The 27,267-nt window shown below is 37.5% G+C and overlaps 1 protein-coding gene across 3 annotated transcripts in view; it reads left to right on the top strand.

Annotated features, from left to right (window-relative positions):
• Positions 1 to 27,267, top strand: part of SLIT2 (slit guidance ligand 2) — a 347,629-nt gene that overhangs the window by 13,408 nt on the left and 306,954 nt on the right. For all 3 annotated transcript variants that reach the window (XM_031436793.2, XM_064487795.1, XM_031436800.2), the window contains exon 4: positions 3,858 to 3,929. In XM_031436793.2, the coding sequence (XP_031292653.1) occupies positions 3,858 to 3,929 (72 nt within the window). The remainder of the gene's footprint in view (positions 1 to 3,857; positions 3,930 to 27,267) is intronic.

Raw genomic sequence — 27,267 nt, 5'->3', positions numbered from 1 at the left:
TCAAGTCTCTAAGAAGTATTCTGTGGTATTAGAAGATGCTAGGTTACTTTTTCTGCAGCTCTGTTTAGAAATTGACATGCAATTTAATAGTCTTTAACTTAATTCTGGATTTTTAAAAATCTTTAAAGATTTAATTTCTGGTCATTGTACAAGAAACTCTGCTTTAAATTATTCTCCTTCATTGCATATTTTGGAAGGGTTTCACTTTTTATTTTAATGTTTGTATTTCCGTTTATTCTTAGTACTGATGGGAGAGGGAAGAGAAGAGCAGGAACCAAAGGTGTATCGATATTCTTTTAGAGGAAAAAAGTGCAGTCCTATTGTTTTCTATGCACGTTGCCACTCACCTATTACCTACCTTTTTTCATGTGACACTACCTTGTCTTATACACATGGTTGGTTTAGACACATTAAAATCATGAATGATTTTCAGGAAATGATGAGTTACTTGAATTCTGAGAAAAATGTTTTATATGTATTTTCATTTTTCTCTCAACTTTAGGTACTTTAAATAGATCTTTAAAATAGTGAACTGACTAGAGAGCTAGTTTTTTCAAAAAAATAAAGCTTGGTATTTTATTTTCAGGTGATTCATTCATAGATATTTAAGAAGGGGGCTGTATAAAACTATGTTTTTCACCAAAAAAATATTGGGGAAAAGGAAAGTTCAGGATGACATTATTTTGAATTATTGTTTAGGAATGTTTAGACTGTCTCTCTTTGAAAGGAGTGATTCAGAGGGTATGTTCTGGAGTCCCCCCACCTGAATTTGAGTTCTGGCTCTGCTTTCTGTGAGCTGGGGGCCTCCCTCCAAAACAGAAGTCACCATAGCACCTATTTGTGGGGCTGAATGAATGGGGTGATTCATGTGAACCTCTCAGAACAGTGACCATCATGTAGTAGGCTTAATATATGTTAGCTGTTACTTTGGGAATGAATAAAGAACCACTGGGAATCTCAAAAAAAAAAAAAATTAAGGAAAGACAGGGCTTGCACCCTGTCTGAATTATCTACTTCCTTACAGTATTTGAGATGATACCAATGTGGACCCATTAGCAAGACATCTAGTAGCAGCAGTCACTCAGATAGCTGCACTTGTCTCAACATATTGACTCCTTCCAATTTCTAGATGGTGTTGAGAATAGCATGGCTGGGTGAGGCTGAAGGAAGGGAGAGGAGGCAGGTGCTGTAGAGGGCACAGGAAAGCAGGTTTGGTGGTGGGACTTAGGGTATCTGGAGAGTGGCTAGTAAAACCTAAGGCAGGTACCTTGAGAAGCATGCCCGGAGAAAGTTGGCCGAACATAACATGCGTACGCTAGGGTTTTCCTGAATTATATCAAAATGCAAAGAGCAGTTTGTTCTTATTCAGCATTTCCTAAGAACCTACTAAGTGCCAGGGAAGAAGGAAGGGAATGCATAGATGTGGTCTTTACACTTGAAGAGCTTACAACCTGCTGGGAAACAGACCAGTACAGGACTAAAAATAATCTGATAAATCAGATACTTCAGGCATATGGAGACACAGACAAGGGAGGAACTAACTTTATGCAGAAGAATCAGGGGAGTTACACAGAGGACCTAAGAAAGTACCATTTGGAGAAGAGAGAAGGCTCTATACAGAGTTCCATCTGCAGAGACTGGGACGTGCAGGACCATGCTGGTTTTGGCAGAACAGTCATGAACAATGTTTGTTAGTCTCGTGGTTTGGATCAGATCACGAACACACACCTCTGTCATTTCAAAAATTGGAATTGGCTCTTTGGACAATGGGGTGTCTTCCCTAGAAAAATTCTCATTCCCACAGTTGTGAATATTTGTAATCTATTTTATCAAGACACGAATATAACAAGGTCATAATTAAGTTATATTTTATTGAAATTGTATAATAGTAGATTCTGGAAGTACTCTTTCCTCAGGATCATGCCCAGCAAAGAAAAAAAGACTTCCGGTTTCACTTTAAATTTAACCTTGTTATATGCTTTATTTATGAAAATTAGTATAAGTGATAAGTCAGTCCACCCTTTCACTATTTTGAATAGTTAATTCTTCTTTATTGAGACATAGTTGAGGTATAATATATGCTTCAGGTGTATAGTATAGTGATTCACAATTTCTAAAGGTTATATTCCACTAATTACAAAGTATTAACTGTATTCCCTGAGTTGTACTATGTATCTTTGTAGCTTAGTTGTTTGTATCTTTTAATCCTCTATCCTATCTTTGGCCCTCTCCCCTACCCTCTCCCCACTGGTGAACCACTAGTTTGTTCTCTGTATCTGTGAGTCTGTTTCTTTTTTGTTATATTCACTATTTCGTTTTATGTTTAGATTCCATATGTAAGTGATATCATACAGTGTCTTTCTCCATCTGACTTATTCCATTTTACATACGACCCCCCTTTCACTATGAACTTTACCATTTTCCCTCTGATAGTCTCGGCATACGTTTTTATGAGCATGCATTTTATTAAGTGCTAAGAGTGTTTTAATAGATAACCAACTTCATAATAATATGCGTTATGTCACAGAAGAGGGTAAAGGTAACTATCCTTGCTCGTGACATTTTAGTGTTGGAAGAAGTTCTGAGGTTCACCTGATCCAACTTTTCACCTGCTGTGGGATTTCTTTTCATTACATCTGTTGCAGGGAGAAAAAGAATGCATTGCCTCTGCTTGAATGCATGTGGGATAAGGAATTGAGAGTTTCTTAAGGCTGATCATCCCATTTCATGATATCTTTTATACTTAGAAAGGTCATCCGTATGATCTACTTTCTTAAGAGTTACAATTCCTAGTGCCATTTCTGCCCTCTAGAGACTAAATAAGTGTAATTCTGCTCCCATCTGATGACCATTTAAATAACTCTAGGTTGATATGCCCTCTTTTCCTGTCCCATTAACAGTTATCTTTAAGATGAGAAACACGTCATTTCTTCAGCATGACATTAGCTTCGTACTCTCCTCTACAGTCATAGCAGCTTATAAATCATTAAAGTGTGCATTTTGCATCAACTTGTTATCATTGTATTTAAATTTGGGGAAAGTAGATAGACATTTATTTTTATTGGCATGCTGTTCAGTTGTGTATGTAAAATGAATGGGGTTGGGATATTAATGCATCAGGGCTAGGATTTGCCACTCTTTAGCAAATGTGCATTGCCCAAAAGAACTTAGTCACGTAGCACCAGGGCTTAAATTGAGTTAGACTTACAATCAAATTCTTTTCTAAAATATTTAAAACATCCCCCTATCAGTTAAACATTTAAAAAAAAATACTTTAGCATTGTGCCATCACTGATAGTTATAACTCAGCCTTGATATTCAATTACCTGTGGATTGTGGTTTTCTTCTGATTTTGCCTACAGGGACAAATCATGCTGACACTTCCTCACACATTTTTTCTGCAACCAAATGAAAAGCTTAAAAAAAATGAAATTTCCATCTCCCCACGGTGCTTTGGCTGAAATTTAGGTCATTTGGGATAGCATATGAATTATTTTAGGGCACCATTTAATGGGTTGTTTCTGCTGTGTGTTGAACTTGCCTGCCCTCAACACCAGATTCTGAGTCCAGAAATCCTTTTTCATTGCATCTGTACTGGTTGACTGATGTTGCGCGGGGATGTGAGTTTAGAGTTCAGACCTCAGTAATCATCACCTGAGTAAGCATCACAGAAAATCGCTTTAAAGAGTCATGTAGCAAGAGGTGTAACCAACTTTTGATTTGTAATGCTTGAATTCTCTTGAATGTCATTTCATTCTTTCCTTAAATGCAGGATGAGGCATGACACTCCCCAATCACAGTCTCATTGTTGGGTACTTTCTATGTAACATACGCTTTGTTTTTGTTTTTCTCAAAAGGCGTTTAAACAGAAATCACCTTCAGCTGTTTCCTGAGTTGCTGTTTCTTGGAACTGCGAAGCTATACAGGCTGTAAGTAGACAGAAATAGTTATTGTTGCTTTGGGTAGTACCTTGCGTTTTATTGAATGTATTTTGGATCTGTTTCCTTGTGCTTTCCTGGAATCTATTCACCAGTAGATTAATGGATTAAAATTTTGCCTTTCTTTTTTTTGGAAATTTATGATTGGTTTCCCAGTGGTTCCAGTTCTTTTATTTGGTCAGCATTTACTGGTTTATGTCTATGTCATTGCGATTGTATTATTCTTTTTTTTTGGTCCTGATGGGGAGATTGGCCTGACTTCTCTCTGGAAACTTTTAATTATGTTCTGAAGGGAAAGATTACCAGTGCACTTCCTCTTCAGAGGAAATTGGCAGTGTTTTCTTGTAAAGTTGGGCTTCTTAATGTCAGCTTTTTTGATATTGTTTCTGTACTCAAATAGTGTTTATTAGTCTGGAAGTATTATTATAAGGTATTTAAAGAGGGCTGTAAATTTCCTCTTAAATGTTCCTTTTAAAGCCAGAATTCGAAACTTTGCCATGTGAATGACTGCAATGGTTTCATATCAAATACGTCTTTGACTGTTAGCGGAAGTACTTCTTTGGAAGGATGTAATGTGAGTTTTAGGCAGATCGGTTTTTCCTCCCTGGAATGCTTGTTCATTGACCTAATGCACGAGAGTGAAAAGACATTTTTGAAAGCTTTTAAAATTAGATCTTCAGCCATATGAATGATTTTGTGCAGATGGGAGATAAGCTGCAAAGTGTTGGCAAAATAACTAGCTATGATTATTGATGTTCTTGGATGTTGTGAAGAGATCGTGGGGATACATAGAATAAATTGCTCAGTTGGCTCCCACCTGGATGGTGGGGAAGTTCCATATGGTCGTGCTTGTGGGGAAAGTGAGGAGATTGCAAAACCAAACTTGACTTTGTAGCCAAGGCATTGTAGCCTACTAGTTCAATATTGTTATCAGTTCCAGAAGCAGGAAGGCTCTCTTCCCAGAGCCCTCCCCCACATTGTATCTCTGTTAGGATCTCTGTTAGGTCCTCCTAACACCTTAGCTCACTATAGGAAGAATTTATCCAGCAGGCGGAAGTGTAGCCAGCTACACACCAGGTCTTCTCTCTAGAGTCTGACTTTCCTGTTTCTCTAAGGATAGCCAGAGTCGCTTAGCAGAATTTCTCCTCTGCTTCATGTTTCCTGCTGGTTAATTGGCCCAATTTAAGTAAATTTAAAAGAATCCAATAAAGAAACCTTGAGACCACCTTTTTAACAAGAATTATCTGAGGACTAGTTTTACCAAGGAAACTGGGTATAGGCTATTATGAAGATTATATGTATGAATATAAATTGATACTTAGATTTAATTATTTGTGCTTAGTTTCCAAGAAGGGCTGCAGAGATGGCTTTCGTAGTATTCTGCTTTCTTTAACTTTTTTTTTGATTGAGGGGATTTTGAATCATTGACTTCAAACCTAGTATACAGTGAGTGCTGTTAAACTACTACTTTGCTAATAATGTGCATATGAAAACAATCTGAATCGTCTAGGAGATTGTTTTCTATGTAGCTGTGGAAATATAATTTAAATGGAATGGCTGTTGTAACTAGAATTAAAGTTATGAAGATGAAGAGGGGGAAAATGTAGGAAGTAATTTTAATACTATCTCTGAGAAACTAGAATGTTTAATTATTTATTTATTTTTTTGCCTAGAAGTACTTGTATTAATTTTCATAGGAGAATTCAGGTGGTATAATCTAGTGCAGAATCCCCTCTTAAAAAGTATATTCTGTTTAATATTTTTCCCCCATTGACAATATCATATACTGGACCAAGGGATTGTCCTTTATGTTTTGTTATGTTTTTAAAACTTAATGAAGTTGCTGTATGAAAGAAGACTTGAAATCCTTCAGTGAATTTAAAGAAACAGAACCTATAAAACTATAAGGCAACATTTTCTAGTTAATTAAAAGCATGTCAAAAATGGGAAAAGAATTATTCAGAATATTCAGAAAAGAATTGTTCAGAATTGTGATGTGCCTGTTTGCCGCAAAGGATTTTCCCTGGGGACTAATGGAAGATTCAGTTTTGTTTCTGATGTGGAATTAGTTGTGAGAGAGACTCGAATGCTTTGATTTTCCTAAGGTTAGAGCTTGATGGCTTGATGTTTAATACTGTTTGGAACTTGACACCTTGACACAGGCATTGGATACACATAGAACCATAGATGCGTAATTTTTTTCTGCACCAGCAATCAGGAATCTTCTCTGGAGCTGAAGCACTGTAGTCTCACCTGAATTAGATTTTGCGGATTGTTAGAAATGATCTTTCTCTTGCGAGGATAAGTTATAAGCTACATGTGACTAGTTTTTTTTTTTTTTTTTTTTTATGATGGTGATTACTAATTGAATTAAACAGCCCCCCTTAAGAGTCTTTAATAAACAAAGGGCCAAAAGCTTGGGAAGCTGACTGCCAGGCTAGTGTAATTTTCAAGAGGAAGGATGCAAGTTCACATTTTTTCATATGATACAGGTGCCTAGTAGCTAACCCGAAACAAATGTTCTAACAGATGGAAAAATATGCACAAATCTACATACGAAAATGTCCTCTAAAATGTTCATTTAAAAATGAATGTTTCTTTCACAAGAAGGGTAAGGGACGGGACAAAGGAAACAGAATTTTGGACAAAAAACATGGACAATATGTTGTGATGGGGAAGATTTGACTGGTTGTTGTATATGCACATTAAGTGATCTACAGTTGCCCTGCTGCATAATTTGGTAGAGCCATACACATCTAGAATTCATGAAAGAAACGAATTTAGAATTTATTTTCTCTTCATATAAATTATTGCATACTTCTCATTAGTATCTCTCTTTTCCTAACTTATTTTACATCTTACCCTTACTTAATACCATTTTTTCCTGATATTTTTTCCAACGAGAAGGTTTCCTTATTTTAATATATAGTTCATACACTGATGTTTGATTTTTATCATTGTTTGCCTAGATTAAATCTAGTCTGATCCACTGGACGTTATACAGAATTTCTTTGTGCTTTTGTAATGAATAATCACCATTTGACTCTTGGCTGAAAATGAGATGCCAGGTGAGGAGGCACACATACTTTTTTTTTTTAAACTCTAAATGCATTATGGAAGAAAAAGAGGGTACACTGTATATGAATTATGATTGGACATGGTTGATTGCTGCTAGCGGCCAAATACGCTTTTCCTTTGCTGTCTGCTCCAATTTCTCTTTGGACGGGTTGAGAGAGCACTACATGTTCAGGTCAAGATGTTTGCTCAGAAATAGTAGTACGGTTGCAGCTGTGTTTGTTGGAGCAGGAGACTAGTTTAAATAGCATTACCATTTATCCAGTCCATTAACAGAAGTCTGTAAAATAACACCAACTCTGCATAAACTGCAGGACAGTGTAGTAAAATTACAAGCACTGTTGACAGATGGAAAGTGTAAGTAAAGAAAAAAGTGAAGGGCCATAGGTTGGAGGTTAAAATAGACAGCACAAAGTTTTCTTAACTTACGCAGACACCCCATCCTCCCCCTTTGCTCCACCTGGTTGCATTTTTATTATCAGTTTAAGAGTGGAAAACAGGATTTTTCAGAGCAGTTAGGAGCTGGTTAACTGACAGAAATTTCAGTGACTTTTGAAATCGTTGATTATGATTGAAATTCATGAGCGGCATAAACAAACCTTCCTGGAAAGTGTAACCTCGAAGGTGACTTACCCGTGAGTGATTCACACTTTTTAGCTGAAGTTTGCAGCTACTCATCCGGGCTCATTAGAGAGGAATTTCATTGGCAGTACTGTGGTTAAGCATTTGGTTATAAATATTTGTTTTGTGGTTTTCAGTGTATTTCTTTGAGTAGTAGTATATTTACCCAGACTTCTAACATAAGCTTAAGTAGCCAGACCACGATGTAAAACTTCGTTTTTCACTTATGTCTTCTGAAACAAAACAAAACCAACAAACAAAAATAAATACATGGGTCCCAGAGATTCAATTTCTTTACTTCTTTGAATTAAAACTATTTCTGGTTAACAAGTGACATTTATTACTCCCCAGTGAGCTTTGGAGCCACTAAATTATCTTACATTATAAGTAGCATTTTTAAAGCCAAGGAGTCTTTTTATGGCCTAGTAACTCCTTACCTGACGCAAATAGATTTTGAGCACTTAATTCAATTGGTCAGGTCACAATTCATTTGTTATCACATAGGATCTCAGATTCTCCAAATTGTTTTTGATAATAGTTATTAAGATTCTTTAAGAGGAAAACTTAGTTTTTCTTCTATTAAGGTAAAAATTAATTTGCAAAACTTAACAAATATACAATGAAGCTGTGCGTGTTTCCCTTTCTCATAGAAGGAGACTTAGTTTTTTATTCTGTTTTTTAATAGTTATAAGAGTAATGCATGCTTATATTAAGAAGATTTAGACAATTCAGAAAATTAGAAAAGTGGGTGGATAAATTTCGCATTGTCTCACCACCCAGATACAACCACTAGAATACTTGTCAATGACTAGTAACGTGGTTTTCTTTTTCTATAATTATGTTTATAAACGCTGGTGAACATGTATTAAAAAAACATTTTTTAATATCCCCAGGGTTTAGTATAAGGCTTGACCTTTAGAAAGCTCTCAGTAAGTGTTTGATCTATTGCATTAAATCTCTGTCAGGTTCAGGATTTGTAACTTGAATGGGCAAATAGTAACAATGGGAAGGCATTATGAATAATGGACAGCCAAATTAAATTTAAAGAATACCTTGGCTAATTAAATGTTCAGTCCCTTTAGGTTTTCGAAACATGGAAGGTAGACACAGCAAAATCAAAATGTTTCATTTTTCACCTAAGCAAAATAAATAGACTTTCATTTAGTACAATACTAGACTTATGTGAGACTCCCCCCCATCCCGACCCCAGTTCTCTGATGCCAGTTTAATCTCAGAATTCTTGTATTCAAGGATAAAAGCAGAATACGACCGTGGTGCCTGTGTCAGAATTCCTCCTGAATTAATTTCTGCCAGCTCTGATTAAAGTGTGGGCTCCTAGAGGTGTCAGGTGCGTAGTTCCCTGCTTCATTTCACTCTTGGCCTGTTTGGCCCCTGCCACAATAAATCCGACAGTGGTAGCACAGGAATTGCAGGTTACAGTTGCCACGGTTACCGTTGTCCCGCCAGATCGACATCATTACTCATCTAGTGAGCTGCCGCAGATCTCTGTGGCTGAGGCTGCCGGAGAGCTTCAGGTGCAGAGGAGAGAAGTGCTTCCGAGGTGGGGTGTCTGTCTATGCTATCATCCCATGCAAGGGTCCACTGTTTGTACTGTTAATGCTGATAACTTGCTAAGGGGAACAGATTGACTCTTTATCTTTGAAAACAAAGAACCAGTATGAAAGATAACACTTAGGAAAGTGTTAACTGTCAGGGATTAAAACACCAAGTCCCTAATGATTTATTAAGTAATTTATTAATTACTTATTATTTTTGGCCCCAACGGATTCTCTTCTTGCCACTTAAAAAACAGATACATGAGGAACGTTGAAAGAAATTACTGTTATGTAACCAAAGGTTTGTTTTTAAGTAGGTTTTTAAGACTTGATAGACTGATATCTGGACCATTTCAGAGTAGCCATTATGACTTGCCATAAAAAAAGAAAATGGCAAGCCATTTGACAGGACTTATTTTGATTTTGTTTAAAAATCAACATGCAGTCCTATGATTGAGAAGTTATAAATGCCACAAAGATTAAGATTGTATTTGAGATTTTTGCCAGGCCTCCTGTGGATGGTTTTTATTTTAAAGGGCTTACTAATAGAAGACTTGTTGCTGGAGAAAGTCAGACATTGGTAGGTTTCTGCTGTTGCCAACCCACCAGTAGACTCTCTGAGTGTGAAACCCACAACATAGTTTGTGGCATAGGGAAGTCAAGTGCAGGAAGGGCTTTCCCACTCATGTTGAAATGGTTGCTTTCCAAGATGTAAATGTTCCTACCTCGACCGAGTCCCCATGGTTTGCCGACTTGAATTTGGTGAACACCATGGTAGATGCTGGGGAGAAAAGCCATTATGGTATGTGGCCCCACACAATATGTGGCATTTGTGGACTTCAGCCATTGCTAACATCTGGCTTGGAATATGTAATAAAGCCTACCGAGTTCATAAAGAATGATTGTGTTTTTCAAAAGATGAATTTAAATATTCAAAAGATGAATTTAAATATATGGTTTTCATGTCAAAAAAGTATTGTTGAATACACATCATCAGGGAGTATCTTAAAATTTGACTGTAAATCGTAAAATTGCCACTGTAATCTTGATATAACCTGGTGACTGAACTTTATATAAATAATTATTCTAGGAATAAGTGTCCATAGGGCGTTAGTTTTATTTAACTAATTTTAATGTAGTTATATTATGTTTTAAGACACTGAAATCAAGTAATGTCATGAGGGGTGGCGTGAAATGCTAGTCATTAAATGCCTACTCAGATGGTAGTGGCTTTGCTTTCTTTGTAAATCAGTGGACCCTGTGGAGCCAAGTTTCCTCATCTGTAAAATGGGAATGGTATTTACCTCCTGGGAATATTTTAAGTCATAATACAGATTCTGTATTTGAAAGAACATTGTCAACTTTCAAGTCTGAGAGAAATGATACTTAACAGGATTATCCTCCTCTCATTGCAAAATAGTACGACATAACAACCACACGTGTGTCCTTGCAAGTTGCTCCCAGTCAGCAGATCTCCCGGCCCTCTTTCATGTCTCTCTTGTATTTATTCTTGGCGTAAAAACACATACATAAGCGTAACCACATTAATTTTTTAACACTGCAAATTAACATAGAATGTGCATTTGCACAATTTCATTTCTCATTACGTGGCAACACAGGATACCTTAAGGCCAGAATGTTCTTAATGAGATCTCTTACCCTCTCCCAGTTGGTGATTCATATAATTTAAAAATTCTTATATAAAATGAATTAAGGATAGAAAAATAGACTGTGACTCAGGAAACTGTTAGTTCACATATTAAATAGTTGTTTTAATGTTGTGTTGTCCTGAATAACAAAATGAAGGCAGAATACAAGTGAGCTAGAAAATGCTGAGTAAACTCCTTAAGCTGTTCTGAAATTTACCCAGAAGATTTATATGTATTGCTAAAGAACGCTTTTATCACTAATTAAAATTTCTGTTTTAAAACAATGTAAGATAATTAGTCCATCGAACTTGTAATATGCAAATATGATTTGACCTGTGGAACAGTCTGTCACCTTTACATACGCTGCATGTATGATTTTCAGGGCATTTTTAGACTACACATTTCGTCAGAGTGCGGTTCACGTTGCAGCCCATTTAAGACTTTGAATTTAAACAATATTTGATAATGAAATAGATTAGAGCCAGAAGTTATTTTTGTTTTGCTGTCATCATAACTCCAATACTTTTTACACATACATAAGCTTTGCAGTCAGATGAATGTGGTGTATGTCCTTTTCATTACCTGTTACCCACAACCAAGTTAATTGCAATCATGAAATTATTTATAGAGTTAACCTTAAAACATTTGATAAATTGATATAAGAAACTTGGGACAAGAGTTTAAAAAAAAAACAAAACTATGGAGAAAGTCACAAAGGAGAGTAAAAAGCCCATCTTTGGCGGATACTTGGGGTCTAGGGCACAACACGGCTGTGTGAAACGTTATTAAGAGAACATCTGTGCCTCTTGAAATGTCCCCCAAATGAATGTGTACAGCGAAGTATGGTGACTTGATTTAAGTGTTTAAAAAAAAAAAAAAAGCTTAAAGAAAAGAGAAATAAATAAGTCTGGACACAGAATGGGAAAAGATAGCTTTGCCCCATCACGATAGGTTTCTTCTTCTAGTGAAAGATTAAAGCTTGAAGTATGTGAATAGCTGAGAACAGCACAGAGAAAGGTTGATTGCTTCCCCTCCAACAGTTCCAATTGATTGAAAAAAGCCTAATTTAAAGTTCTGTTTGTTCTATGTCTTAAACCATCAGAATTCTCTTTTAGGACCTGAGGAATGCTCCAGAGGAAAAGAATCCAAGGATAAAAAGTCATTGCAAGCCAACAATTGTTCCTAATCCTCACAAAATGCTGGAGAAATTAAATTTATTCTTTATTGCTCAAAGTGTTACCTAGGTCACTGGGCGATGGGAAAATTGGACTGGAAGTCGAGTAGGCACAAGCTTTGTTTTGTGTCTAGATGTTTAACCTTAGACACCACAAGGCATCTTAGAGTGTTGTGGGAACTTGGTTCAGAGTGTTAACACGGAGACTTTTATTACCCTGGATTTATAATAGGCTGTGCTGTCAGAAGATGAAAATGTTGTGTTTACGTTTCAGTGTTAAATGATCATTTAATTAACACCTAAGGAAAAAAAAAGTTGTGAAATTCTTAGCAGCTTTTATTGTTGGTTTCCTGGGAGGTTTTAATATCCAAGTTTCATTGAGATTTCTTTTTGTTAGTAAAGACACAAAAGACATTATAAACTTTTTAAGGAAGACAAACAGTTTAACCTTGACCTCTTTTCCCCTAAAATATTAATTTAAATTACATTTTGAATCTGGTGTGCTAGATTAGTATCTTAAAAATATGTCTTAATTGAACACTTTATTTTTGTGTAAATGTTTAGCATTTAAGTATTATTTAATTTACATCCTAAACTTCCTGCTGTAAAACATTTGAAGTTGCCAGTTAGTTTACCTTCAGTTTATAAAATATTTACAATACTGTTGATACGCATTTTACATCTTTAAACTACCACTGTAGTTACATTGTTTTAAGAATCGGGGTCAAAATAGGCAACCATTGTCAAACACATTCTGTGGAAAAATAGGTACGTTGTTACTCTATTATCATCATCATTTAATTAGAGATCATTACTATCATATGATGAAGGAGATTTATATATGGACAATAGGAACAGTGATGCCATTAATATGAAAATTCAAATTCACTTCATTAGTTACTAAAAAAGATTTGATGCTATCAGCTTATTTGATGCTATCACTTATTCTTGATCTTTTATAAAAACATTTACCTAAAAAAGAATGGTCTTGAGACTGATAGCATTTGTAAAATATAATCTGCACTGTCAGTGGCAGCTGCTCAATCAGTAACACTTTCTTTTTCTAAAAGTATTGTTAAAATGTTTATCTGTTACTCCTCTCATTTTATCTAGATATGTAACTTCATATTCAAACATGTGAAACATTAAAACTACCTACTTTGTTACTTGCTGTTAAAGTAAAATCTTTAACTTTTCCAGAAATGAATACAGCATTATAATGTAGTTTTTCTAAGTACATTATTTTTATTCATATTGAAAGTAAAAATGTTTATCCCCTTTTTTTAAGTTTAAATTCAAATGCCTCAGGATAAAACCTACTTTCTGTATTATTCATGGTAAAAGAGTGCAAGGAGGATTGAATGTTATTAAAATCTCTTAATAGAAAGCCTTGCTTTGAACCAAGAAATCTATTCTCGTTCACAAAATACTGCTGAGCATTACATAGGCACTTTGTACAATGTTATATACTCTCTCTACTTCTATCAAGTTTCAGCATTTCTCTAAAACCTTTTTCTTTTTTTTTTTTTTAACCCACATTGAGTTTTTTGCTTCTCAAAGCTGTTTCTCTGTCCAGAGCTTAGTAACAAAAACCCACAAGTAGGAATATTCCTTTAAATGTTATCTCCTATACATAAATATCCACCTTTTGATAGAGGTAGTTACAAGACACAAAATGCTCAGAAGTTAAAAGGTATGAAAGAAAAATAGAGAAAAGGAGGAGTGACAGTATCTGGTGACTTAACATACTGGGTAGCTAATCTACATGATATAGTTCATTACACCAACTGAAATTCCAAGCCAGCCAGGTGTTGTATGTGTGTGTGTGTGTGTGTGTGTGTGTGTGTGTGTTTGGTTGGAGATGAGGATATTGAGAACTACAGAAACATACATACTTTGTGAATGTTCAGAATGTTTGAAGAGTAAATATTTAAGAAAATTAAAGGAAATTTCATTTAACATAGATAAATATGTTGCTCTTAAACTAAGAAAGCCAATGATATGCTTGCTCTTATACTGAGAAAGTCAGTGTTAACATTTTATGCATTAATTATTTGGAATTTCTAACTAGAAACCAAAGAGGAAGATTTCAAGGTTTATTTTAGATAAAGTCTTCAGGTTTGCCTCTTAAAAAATAGGAATAACTTTTCTAAATACAAATAATCATATTGTAACAAGTATATTTGATAGTTATTCTATTGAAACCTTTGCTTATAAGGACATTGGGAGATGTGATATCTAGATATACTTTAGGCCACTTTGCAGGGATTAGGTAGTTAAAATTAACTTCCCTTTTGCATAAAACTCCTTTGCCTGGTTTTCAATACCCACTGCAATCTAGTTGTCTGCATTAGCACTTTAACTGGAGTCCAGGCAAGGAGATTATCCTGTTAGTGACTGGAAATTCCTAGCACATTTCTGGACTCCATCCTTGCTTCCAATTTAGAGTAGCACAATTTACTGTCCTCATGTAAGTCTCACCTCCTCCACCAACCCTTTCTCAACTGCTTTTGTTACCTCCCAATGATCATTCATTCTAATGCAGTGGCTCTGACTACAGACAGCTGACTCAGACTGCTGGGTTTGAGTCACTTAATGGGTAAACTTGTGAATGTCGCTCAATCACCTGCCCTGTGCCAGCAGGTTTTCCCTCATGTGAAACGAGGGTGATAGTGGAACTTACTCCATGGAGGTGTTGTGTAAATTATTCACTAAATGAACACGAGTTAGTAGGATACTTGACAGTAGTAAGTGCTAAGTGGTTTTTTTGTTTTTAGTTTTTGGTTTTTATTATTTAAACTACCACAATTATTATCTATCTCCTACAATGTGCTGTTAAGTATCATTTTCTATTCATAATGTGTGTTAACTTTGCCAAGACTCCTGTCTGACATTTGTCTTTGTTTTACATATAGCATCTAGCCTAGTGCTAGATGGTTAAGAAATACTTTCCAACTGAATTCTTAATGGAAATTAAGCTTGAAAAAGACACTACCAGTAGGTTGAATTTGGGATGAAATATATGTAATGTGGATCAGAAGTCAGAAGACATACTAGTTATGTTCCTAACTCTGCTGGTCACTAGCTACAGATGCTAAGCAAAGGTATTTGATCTCTTTGTAAAGACCAGTTTCTTTGCTTATAAAAGTATGTAGGAGTTCAGTTAAGAGAGGGGCAAGAATTTAGCATAAGGCCTCCTGGTCTCTGGGGACTGCTCAAACATAACTGAGGGAAGGAGAGGAAACGAAACATATCGAAGATTTGCTCTAGTTCTTTTTAAAAAATTTATGGGGAACTCTTCACAGGACTTAGCAAGAATTAGAATGGTGGAATTATTCATGGTAATAATAAATCAGACGCTTAGATTGTAGGTGAATGATTTTGAGATTGTTCTCTTTCCTATTAGCAGTTTTGAAAATAAAGGCAGTTTCTGTATTACATAAATACAGCCTGCTTACATTTTGCATGGCTTTGCTATTAAATGTAAATTGTTTGAAGGTTTAGGTTACAACAACAACAAAAGAGATTGATGGAGATTTGATGGTTGTGCTGTATTAAGTGGTTATCCTGATGCTCGATAATCCTTCAATATGGGATACGTGGTGTATAATTGAAATAGTTTCAATAATCACCTGCTTCTCAAACATCGCTAATAGTAGCATGAAGAAATGAGTTAAAAACCAAACAAGACAAAGCAAGGGAGAATAATGGAGTTGGTTTTGATAACGGTGCAGGTTTTTATGTTCATATTTGCGTTACCATCTTTTGATTTCAACAGGGTTGCTGGCAGGAGCCTTCATTTTCTGTTTTTCACCCCACCAAATGCAGTGTGCACCTTGGACAGTTAATTTTCCTGACCTCTTGAGAATAGAACGTATAGAACCTGAGTACCCTGAAGGCAACTGAACTCTGGAGTCTGTTTCTGAAAGGCAGGCTCCCTCTCAGAACTGGTGCGGTTTTCCTTCCCTCTCTTTAAAGGGAATGAATTCCATACCTAATGAGTAGTTTCAGGGAAAGTTGTTAATCAGGTACTCTAAGTGACCACCCTGGATTCTTCTCTTATTACAGAGGAACGTGAGGGAATGAGAAAGCAACATAGTTACATCTGATAAAAGGAAATACCTTTTTTCCTCTCCCCACCCACCGTGTAATCCTCTGGAATTTAGTTGATGCGCGGGAAACTACTACAGCAAACAGTATGTTTGAAAAAGCTGAGTTGGATGAACAAGAGTAACACTTGTAGCTGCAATAATTACATTAAAAATCACAAAGTCTATCGATCATTGTATTTCAGGGCAAGAGTTTTCACCTGAGGGGGGTCTGGAAAGAACTTTAATTAAATTCATGTTAATTTTACAAGGAAGTGTTTATATAGTGGGCAGCCCCACTATTATCAACATTATTTTTTTGGTTTTTTTCTGAGTTATCAGATATCATGTTGTTGCCTGAGATGAGATACGAGCCCAAAATCAGATGAAGAACTTGAACTAAATATGACAGAGGGACAAAAAAGAACTATAAATATAACAGAATGTTATTGAAATGGCCAAATATTATTTTTCAACCCTTTCCCATTCAAAAAAACATACACTAAAGAGAGAAGATTTAGAACAGCAATAATAGGGCCCAGATACTGCTTTATTGTCTGAATTAAGTGGTCTGGTTGAATAACACTATTAAAGTATAGAAAATGTTTTGCTCAAGGTTTAGTTATTTCCAAATACATGTTATATCCACATCATCACTGTGTATTGCGAGGTTCTTACTTTCATTGTATTTTTATAAGATGATCCAGGTTTAGATTCTGTAAATACAGCTCTTCTCCCCAGTCCTCAAGCACATGCTATTTTAGTACCTTGTATTCGTTGCTATGTTGATCATTCTATATGTATTACATTTCAAAGCAGTGATTCCTAACGTGTGCTCTCTAGTGAGCCGTATTCTGTGGTCAAATGTGTTAGGAAATAATGAAAGTCGTATCCCCTGTGGTGACTGCGCTGGACACTTGTGTGTTAATCTCCAGGGCATCGTGCAATAAAGAAATCTGTTTCACTTAAAAAATTTGCTTCTCAAAGTTATTTGACTATCCAGGCCCCCCTTTTTCCTACTTCCCCTACTAACACCAATTAATCTCATAGTAAGAGCAGTCTTTAGCTGTCCCCCCAAAATAACTACTTTTCCTTAATTCTGATTGAGATTTTTTTTTTAAATAAAAACTATTTTAGATATGGGTGGTCCAAGTTTAATATTGTTTTTCTTGTACCAATATGGTCAGGTAAACAACTCTTTATAGTTCATTGGCCTGATAAATTTGGTTTTTGTTTTTTAAGCCCATCTTTGAAAGCAAACTTGGCATTCTTTTGTTAACTCTAGGAATAGAGAAGTTTAGATCCTTATGTAAGAATCTTGTTACCTTAGCATTGTTATTTGCTTATATGTATGTGCGTGGTATGTGAAATCATTTATTATATGTACACACACACACACACACGCAGATACCAGCGCTAAGGTACTGAAAATTCTGCGGAAAGATACACATTTCTCTCTCACACACAGCACCACTCAGCTCTATTTTAATGGCTGAGAACACTTCATCCCTTAACGCTTTCTCCCTTCTCCACTTCTGTCATTGTAACACCTGAAGCCTGATGTTTACAGCATTCTTTAGCAACACAGGGATGTCTGCATCCTCTCAGGTGGGTGTGAACTTGCAGGAGTCTTTCTCACTCCACGGAGAGTGTTGAAGCCAAAAGTGCTTGATGTACTATTTCTAGATGGTTAAAGGACTTTGAAATCAACGTAGAGTTTCATAGGTTCAGTATTTTTAACCAGAACCCATGTCTGCAGGACTAAATGACAAAATAACTTAGATATGATGGGTTAGAGACAGAAAAAAAAAAAAAAACCAAACTAATATTAAAATCTTCTAAGATAACGTTTCATATATGTGATAGGTGCTTCTCCACAGAATACTTGGACTGATCATTACTGGAAACTGTGGTCTCTTCTGTTAGTTCCCCCAGCATGTTGCTTTCTGCCAATTCCTATTTATATTAAATATCCTGGGAAAATACATCAAAGAAAACATCAGTTTATGGCTAAAACAGAACTACTTCAAAGCCTGATGAAATGGGCTTAATAGAAATAATTACTTCAAATTATCCAATTTTTATAAACACATTCTTTAGATTTCACTAAAAGCATAAAAATAATCCATTTTGTCATAGTTTGGGTTCCATGGGTACCCGCACCCTCTCTTCCCACTTCCCTGTTTTCTTTCTCTCTTTATGCTCTGTCACCATCTATCATATTGTGTGTTTTACTTATCAGATTATCTGTCCCTCCCATGTGAAATGCAGGTTTCATGAAGGCAGAGCACTGTAGTCGTTGCACAAGAAATACTGGTTGAGTGAATGACTATCATTGTAACAGGCTGACAAGATTTGAATCCAAGCTTCCTAACTGTAGCTTGGAGCCCATCACTTAACTTCTCCACCTCAATGGTCTCTTCTTTAAGGTGGAGATAATCGGAGCATCTGTGTCACAGAGTCATTGAGAGGATTAGAAGATGTCATGCATCTGCCACAGAGTTCCACTGATGTTAAATGTTTTTCATAAATCAAACAATCCTTGAATGGGTTGAGGAAAAATAACCAAATGCTTACCACCATCCATTCAAATCATTTGCTGTTGCTTTGTGGTCTTTTCGGAGCCACCCCCTCTCCCGACCCCCTGTACTAGAATAAGGAAGCCACATTTTACAAGCTGCTTGCTCTTTCCTTCTTTTTTCCTACACGTTTCCTGGGTTCCCCATTTTCATGGCGTTCTCTGTCTTCCCAGTGCTGCTTCTGGGATGTCGGAATCCCACCCTGGCTTTGCTGTTAAACAGAACCTGCTTTACTTCCTGTCTGCAGAGGCTGCTGCCCTTCAGAGGATGCCACCATCTCGTCTGAGTAGAGGGGTCCCTTCCTTCGTGTGGCTGTGCAATGCCAAACTATAGATACCTGCTCATATGTAGATGTTTTCACTTACTTTTTAACTTGATTAATCTATGCACTTCTGGACTGGGGACTAAAGATGTTTGACTTAAGTCTAGTATATTACAGAAATAGTGTAATTTTTATATTATGCTTGCTAGTTTATTGACAGAATCCCTTCCCGAGGTTGTACACCCCTTGAGGGTCTGGGCCCTTTTATCTCTGTTCACCATAGAGCAGTATTCACATGCAGTGGACACTCAATAATTTGTAAGCTGAAATAAAAGTGCAGGAAGTACAAAGGATCCACAGTCGTCTTTCATGACAAATGAGCTCCAGAAGGCATTTGAAGCTGTAACTTTTTGATATCTTTCCATTTGTTCTCCCTTGATAGTGTTTAAGTTAGAGTAGCAATTAGTAAACTTGTTCGGTGTATCTTATCTCTTGTAGCAGTAAAAGATAGGTGGCTTTTTATAGGTGGCTTTTTGTACCACTTTTGTCACTGTGATATTGCGTGTCAATTCTGTTTATGAAAGCCTAAATAAAAGGCTATTCCACAACATCTTTGATAGTATGTATAAATTCCTAGTATTTTTTACACATTTGTATGTGTGTGATTTTGTTTAAGTTGCAAAGAAAGCAATAGTGCTACAAAATTACAGCAAAATTGAAATTGCTAAAATAATAGAACACCATCCAGGCAGCTAGTCCCATGGTCGCTAAGGCACAGCTTACACATTGAGCGTGCGTCCACAGTTCTTTGCCATTCTAGAGCATGTACTTCTGACATTTTTATTAGGCTTCTGTGTTTGGTCACTGTATTAAATCCAGCAATTTATTCCTTTCCACTTAAATTGTCTTCCCTGTACAGGGGGTGGAGAGGAATTCACAGCGGCTGCACATAAAAGGCCATTATCTTATCTTAGCAAATCCAGCCCTACAGAGACAGTGAATCATGACAGCTCAGCTGGGAGGCTGGGAAGGGAAATGTATCAAGGAGGGCCAGAGAGTGAGCGTGAGTCAGTGATGAGGCCGGCGGCTGGGGTGCTGGTGAGCCCAGCAGCGGCGGCAAAGGTTAGCATGCCTCTGCCGATCCAGGCCTGGTAGACCGTTTAGCCGACAGACTGAAGTTTGCACCCAGGGAGTGTGCTCTGCCTATAATCTTGATTTACTTGTAGCTTTTACAAACTACTCAGGAGACCTTACTACACTGTTACGTTTCTCCCCCAGATCAAAGCACCTTTTTTTCTTTTTCTTTTTTTCCCATGGGATAAGTGTACTGATGTTTCGTGTGTATGCCTGGAGGCAGGGTGGCAAACAACTCTAGAAACTTTGGCACTTTCCTGTAATACACCCTTCATTCCAGGAAGAGAAGTTCTGATTGGAGGATGTGGTGATGAGGGTGGAAGTGTTGAGGCCCGCTCTGTAGCTCTCATGGACAAGCGCATGACCCACGAGCTCTACCAGTAGGTTTATTCGTATTAATAGTTACTCGTTTGATCTCAGCAATATGAAGGAGAACCACATTGCTGATGAGGAAACTGAGACCCAAAGAGATGATGTAATTTGTCCAAGTGGCAGGCTGGCATTTGACTACAGTGCAGTTGTTCCTTATGAAATGTATTAACTGGACTGGGGTCAAGAGTTTCTTTTAATTAGGTAAAAATACTATAAAAGGCATGATCTTGATAATCTGTTTTAAATCTCACATTGTCTGATGCAGTGTTAATTGCATAGGTGCTTATTGGGAACTTGTCACCCTCTGTCCCCACCTCTCCCATCACTTATCTAAACTTGAAGCTAGGTGTCCTCTTGACTCATTTCCTCTTCCTTTATCCTCATTGTCAAGTTCTGTTGATTCTGCCTCCCAACAACCACACCCATCCATCTTCTCTCCTTTCCCTGTCTTTAGTTTTCTTCCTCATCAGGGTCCCCTGCTTCAGGATTTCTTCCTCCACACCATCCTCTCTCTCCCCAAAGGCCAGAGGCTCTTCTTAAAACTCCAGCTAGGATTATGTCCTTACCCTGGTCAAAAATCAGTTGGTCTGTTAACACAGCAGTTTCGATTTAGCAAAACATTTTTCCCGTTACATTCAAAGGAACTCAGATAAATACATATCACTGCCTCACTTTTATAGATGAAATAACTGTAGCCTAAAGTAGTTAACTGAACTACTAGCCCACTGTAATAATGCTAGTAAATAATAGAACTGTTATTTTTCTCTAAACCTTCACTAACCCTGGGGTCTGTAGTCTAAACTCCTTCCATGGCCGTCAAGTGTCCTCATTGGTCCCAACTTATCATTCTTATTCCCTGATTTATTATTTTTTAAATTATACCTTGTACTTAAAAGGTTACACATGTTAAGTCAGCTGCTCAAAGTCAGCCTGTGGACTTTGGCTTCCAGTATTTCTTCTGACTTCTTCACCAGGAAAATTTCTCTTCACTCTCCAAGACCCAGCTCATGCCTCCTCTACCATGAAGACCTCCTTGATTTCCTCCAGGACAATGTGACACCCCTCCCCACCGCAACTCAATGTTTCAGCCAAACAGCACTCTCCATTTAGATGCCACAGCAGCCTCACACAGGTCATTCCTCTTCCTTCTCCTTTACTGCCTGACAGAATATCTCTCATGCCCTCTTTTGCTAACAGTATGCCTTATGCCTCAAGAGGCTGTTACAGCAGAAGTCGTATTTATCTTGCAAACCTTAGGTCCCAGCCCATAGTTGGGACTGCTTTGGTGACTAAACGAGCTTATGTGAAGACTGTTTATAATGAATTCAAATGAATTCTTCTCTGAGGCTTTTTTTGGAGAGCCTAATCTGAGCCTGCTCCCTGCGCGGCCCTGCCTTGCTGTCTTTCTTAGGCCCCTGTTAGTTTTATGTAACAGTTGCCTTTTATCACAGAGTGTTTGTTCCTCCTCCTCTCTCCTTCTAGAACCCAAGCATCAGATGGTAGGTTCTAAGTCTTTTTGATTTTCATGCCTCCCAAAGCACCTCTCAAATCACTGAGCACATAGCAGGAGCTTGATAAATGCTTATTAAATAAATTTAATAAAGACTTGACATTCTTTTCCTGCAAGTCACATTTCGATCATCGAAACAGTAAACTTCTGTCGGAAAAAAATATTTTAAAAAGTCACTATCATTGTATCTGATTTGTAAACAGTTCATACTTGACAGAACCAGAGCATGTTTATACGTGTAGATCCCCAAGTCCACGCCCAGGTAAACAAGCCTTGCATTTCATCATGTTTATTATGGGAACATAGTGTTGTTAGTTTATTTTAGAATTTATGTGAAATAGATAACAAGGTCCTACTGTATAGCACAGGGAGCCCTATTCAATACCTTATAATAGCCTATAATGAAAAAGAACATGAGAAGGAATATATATGTGTATAACAGAATCACTGTGCTGTTTGCCAGAAATCAATATGACATTGTAAACCGACTATACTTCAATTAAAAAATAATAACAATAAATAAATAAATAAACGGCATGTGAGTCAGTGTGCTGTGGTAGAGAGAGCCAAGATTTTTGTGGGCAGACAGGATGGGGTTCAAACTCCAGTTCAGTAGGGCGCTGGGTGGGAAACACTCCCCGACCCGCTTTCTTACTTGCTAAGTGAATATAATATACTACGTGTGTTACTGGGTTGCTGTGAAGATTGAGTTTGTGGTGTCAGCAAAGTGCTTACCCTTAGTACCTTCTCAATAAGTATCCGGAGTTATTAGAGATGCTGACACTTCACTGAATTCTTGTGTTCTGCACACGTGCTCAAAAATTAGAATATTTCACTTCATTTTCTGAAATGCCAGGATGAGGCTCTCTACCCAGGATAGTATATCGTGTCAGCCAGGTTATTGTGGATGCTTTTGGAAAAACTCTTCAATTTTAAAGTCTTGTTTAATTTCTCAATAAGACAAACTATTTACATGTAGAAAATAGGTGGTTACTGTTAATAGATTCGTTGTATGTTTTCAGTTGCAAACAACTGACACTTGTCTGAATCTGGCTTCAATAGTAAGAAAACTTATGATTGCACAGAGCAAGACGTTCAGAGGTAGTTTTCATTCCTTTCTCTCTCTTCATTTTTCCATCCTCAAGGGCAGCTTCTCCTAAGGCTTTGCTCCTGGGCTCAAAAGGGCCATCACTTTGGGTTTGGATGGGAATCCCACTGGTTCATATGTAATGGGAGAAAGAGGAAAAAAGGAGAGAGTAAGGAAGAAAAGAAAGGACAGAAGAGACATCTCTCCAGCACAGCCCAGTGGATTCTAAATCCCTTCCTTTGATCGACTGAAACAATTTAGGTTTCAACTTCAGACCAAGAGTTGCCAAAGAAATGACACATAGTGATTGGCTTAAACTAGTTAAGATACCCCTCCGGACTTTCGGATGGATGGGTAAGTGAATCAGATTAGGATGCTGTTAGGAAGGAGGAAGGGGTGGTGACAGATGTGAGGAAATAACCCTCAGTGTCCACTGTAATCAAGCACTTAAGTTTAAATTTTTCATTTTTTTTGTACTGCGGGAATTTTGGAAAAGTTACTATTACAGCAACTTCTAATTTAGGTGCAAAGAACTGAACCTCTTACCTTTGTTGATTTCTTTGGGCTTTATTTTCACCCATAGGGCGAATAAAACCCACCTTTCAGGTTTTCAAGATGATTAAAAGTAAAATCTGTGTAAGGCTCAGCACGTAGGACAGGCTGGCTTTGAGTAGTTGCACTTGTATTTTCTCGGTCAGAATTTATTTATTTCATCTTTGTCTCATCTGTCTTCCAGTTTTCCACTTCCAAATATTTACATTATGAATCCACAGAGGTGCCTCATTGCCACGTCTAAGTTAATACACCCGAGAAAAATTCATAAAGGTCTTTTCTTTAACAAAACAGTTTACATTTTATAAAGTGTATAATCGTACCATCTCCCATGACTCTCACAGCAATGCTGTGATGTATATAATCAGTTATGCCGTTTAACACATCTCTTTACCTGCCTCCCCCTGTAAAATGTGAGTTTCTTGAGGACAGAGACTCTGTCTGTTTTCTCCACTGTTGTATCCTCAGCATCCAAATTAGTGCATCACACATGGTAGCTGGGTGGATGTCAGTCGGTGTTTGTGGAAAGGAGAGAGCCTAGGAGGAAGGAGTGAAGGTGACTTCCACTGGGGGAAGGACTCTCTTCCTTCATGGCGTTGCGCTGAAGATCCAAGCCCCCAGGCTTGGTGGGCCTGAGTCTTGCATTCCCCCCTCACTCTTCAGCTTCATCCTGCTTCTTTTACCCTCCTTTCTTCTGGCTGCTCAGCTGTATGGACAAATGCAGTTCCCGGGATAATATTTGCTTTTTGCTTCCACAGGGCCTTTGCATATGCAGATTCCCAAGCCTATTCTTCTGCAGACTCAGGCCCCTGCTGCTTTCCTGTACCCAGTTATTGTCCCCTTGTGGTCCATAGAAATCCTGGTTCACTTTGTGTAGAGCCTTCATATTCCAGTTCAAACACCCCTTCCACGATGCTCCAGGTTAAATCATCTTCTCTTCGCACCTCCCCATACTGTAAGCATATAGTTTGCAAATGCAGGCCTATCTGTATGGTTATTGTATGAATACTCGTTCTTTACTGGAGCTTCTTGAAACCACGGCCTGGGTTTTTACTGACTATTGTTTCCCTAAAGCCTGGTGAGTATCTGGCATCTCCTAGGTGCTCAGTAAATGTGTGTTGAGTGATTGCCCCAGGCATTGTCTTGTCAGTCTATTGCCATGTGTTTTCCATAAATGATGATTATGATTTATAGAGGAAAGGTTAGTGTTTTGTATTAGTTCCTCATTTTTCCCCTTATATCTTTTCTCACAATAACCTAAATACTGGAAAATTGTAAAGTCTTCAGGACCAGCCACTTCTTCCCTGCCTCAGATCTGTTTCATCATTTCCTTGTCTTATTTTAGGGTTCAGCATAGAGATTCCCCTCACTGGGCTTCACTTCACTCAAGGCTGGATGATACATCCCTCATCTGAGTGACCGCAGCACCCTGTCCTGTTAATGTAGTTATTACTTCTCTGTTCTTCTCATCTGTCTCTTGGTCGAGCTGAAAAGTAGGCTGAATCTAGTCTAAGATGTTTGCCCTTTCCTCAGAACAGTACTTGGCATAGTACATACCAGAGATATTTTTCCAAATGACTGAATGCATATCTTGCACTTGTATGATATTCCCCAGAGAGCAAAATCATTCCCAGAAAAGCATTTAGTAAACAGTTGTAATTTAATTCAGTGTCTTCAGGGTGGCACGTGCATCCTTTAGGGATTGCTTAAAATAATCTCCTTTTAGTGATCTTAAAAATTATAGTGCATGTTGCACATACAAGTGCCTGGCTGGGAAGGAGAATGGGAGATGAAATTCAGCCTGTCTTTGGCTCACTAGGCTGTTTTTGCCCCTGAGATGCCGTCTTTACAATTTTTTCACAGAGATGCTGTACGTGATAGTATGGCTCTAGATATAGAGAGAAAATTTTAGAATTTTGTATTTCAATTTTTCTCTCAACTTTGAAAACTCTCTGCTTTGTCTGTATTTTAAATATTCATAGTGCAGTGGTATTGGCATACTAATTTATAAATACATGAATAAATTATAAATGGTGGGGATTGATGCTCAAAACCTGTACTGATGATAATACATGATGAGAGCAATTACGGAGAACTTGGATTTAACTTATAATTCCAGTGTCATGGCAGTTTCCAAGTTGATTTGCAGCTTTTTCCTGATGTCATTTTCAGATGCCTTAAGAAAGGTCAGCCTAGGGTCAGGACATCCTGGCCATCGCCTGCGTCACTTTGCGTATGCGTATGTGTGTATGTGTGAATTGAGTGTCTCCCTTGCTCCCATGATTGTGCCGAAGAAGAGAGTGGATGGACTGTGGCTACAGGGTTTGTCTTCAGGCTTTGATCAGCTCTATCCCAATGCATTCCTTTTTGGGAAAGCAGATAACACTGATTTTAAGACTTACGAGCCGATTCCCTTTTCAGGTGACTATGATGAGCCTTCTTGTCCCCATTTATTGGCGTACTCTAAATCTTTAGATGTAAAACAACTGTTTCATTTCGTCTCTGCCTCTGGCATATGATACTAATGAATGCCTGGTAGGTTTCTGGACACAAAATGGACAAGTATGTTTGGATTCAGAATATCTTAACTGGAATCATGGTCCAGCCACTTTATAAAGGTGTGATATGGACAAAATAATTAACCACTCTGAGCTTCGGCTTCTTTCTCTGTAAGATGAAAATAATGATTGGTTCACAGATTTATTCTAAGGAATCAGTATAATGCGTAAATATGCCATGAAATAGACACTGCTCATAGACTCTCTGCATTTTGAGCATGCTAACTGCAGAATCCTTCTTCATATTTATTAGCAGTGCTAGAATCACAGCTGTTTGCCTGTGAGGTCTGATGTGATGCTTGCTTTAAAATAAAAGTTTTGTTCCTTCTTTATATTAAACTAGTTAAAGTGTGGCTAGTTGGTTAGATGACTGGCTAATGGGTTAATCTGTTTTCTGAAGAAATGACAACCTGCTGGCCTTTCCTGGGGTCTACTCCAAGCAGCCGTATTGCGGGGTGAGTTGTGGCGCAGTGATGGAGCTTTCATCAGTGCCCTGAATACCATTGAGTCATGGGTGCTACTAGGCTCTAGGGGAGTAAAAATCACCTCCAACTGCAGTACCCAGGAAGGCAACAAAGAGATTCCATTTTAAGTGGATTTCTATATTTTCCAAAAGCCTAAGAGGGGAAGAAAGCATCCATATAGAGAGATAACATAAGTTGAAATGGTTAAAAGTTATGTTTATTAAATGAGAAAAAATCCTTACATTTGTGGTACAGGATTAAGGAGAGGCAATCGAGAAATAGCAAGTGAGACCCTTTGAAAGGCTCTGAAATGCTGGGCTGAAGACTTCATTTGGATTTTATTTGGCAGGGTCATCGGATCGAGATAATTTTCTGGGATGATTATGACTGTAAATTGAAGTAAAGAAAGACTTGAACCCTGGAGACCAGTTGCAGAAATAACGCTGTGGTCCAGCGTCCTAATTCAGGCTGATCCTGTCAGGAAAAGAGAGGGATGTATAAAGAGCTGTGTGCAGTGACATTGCACAGGTGTTGTAGAGCATGATGGTTTTAGATAGACAACAAGATTTTTAAAAATTTAAGCGAAGCCTATATAAACAACAAAGAAACCTAATTCCCAAAGCATTTAGATGAATTAAGATACGAATG

This window comes from Camelus dromedarius, chromosome 1, assembly GCF_036321535.1.
Source record: "Camelus dromedarius isolate mCamDro1 chromosome 1, mCamDro1.pat, whole genome shotgun sequence".
Classification (NCBI taxonomy): domain Eukaryota; kingdom Metazoa; phylum Chordata; class Mammalia; order Artiodactyla; family Camelidae; genus Camelus; species Camelus dromedarius.
The sequence above is the reverse complement of the archived record's forward strand: the minus strand, read 5'-3'. Positions and strand labels throughout refer to the sequence as shown.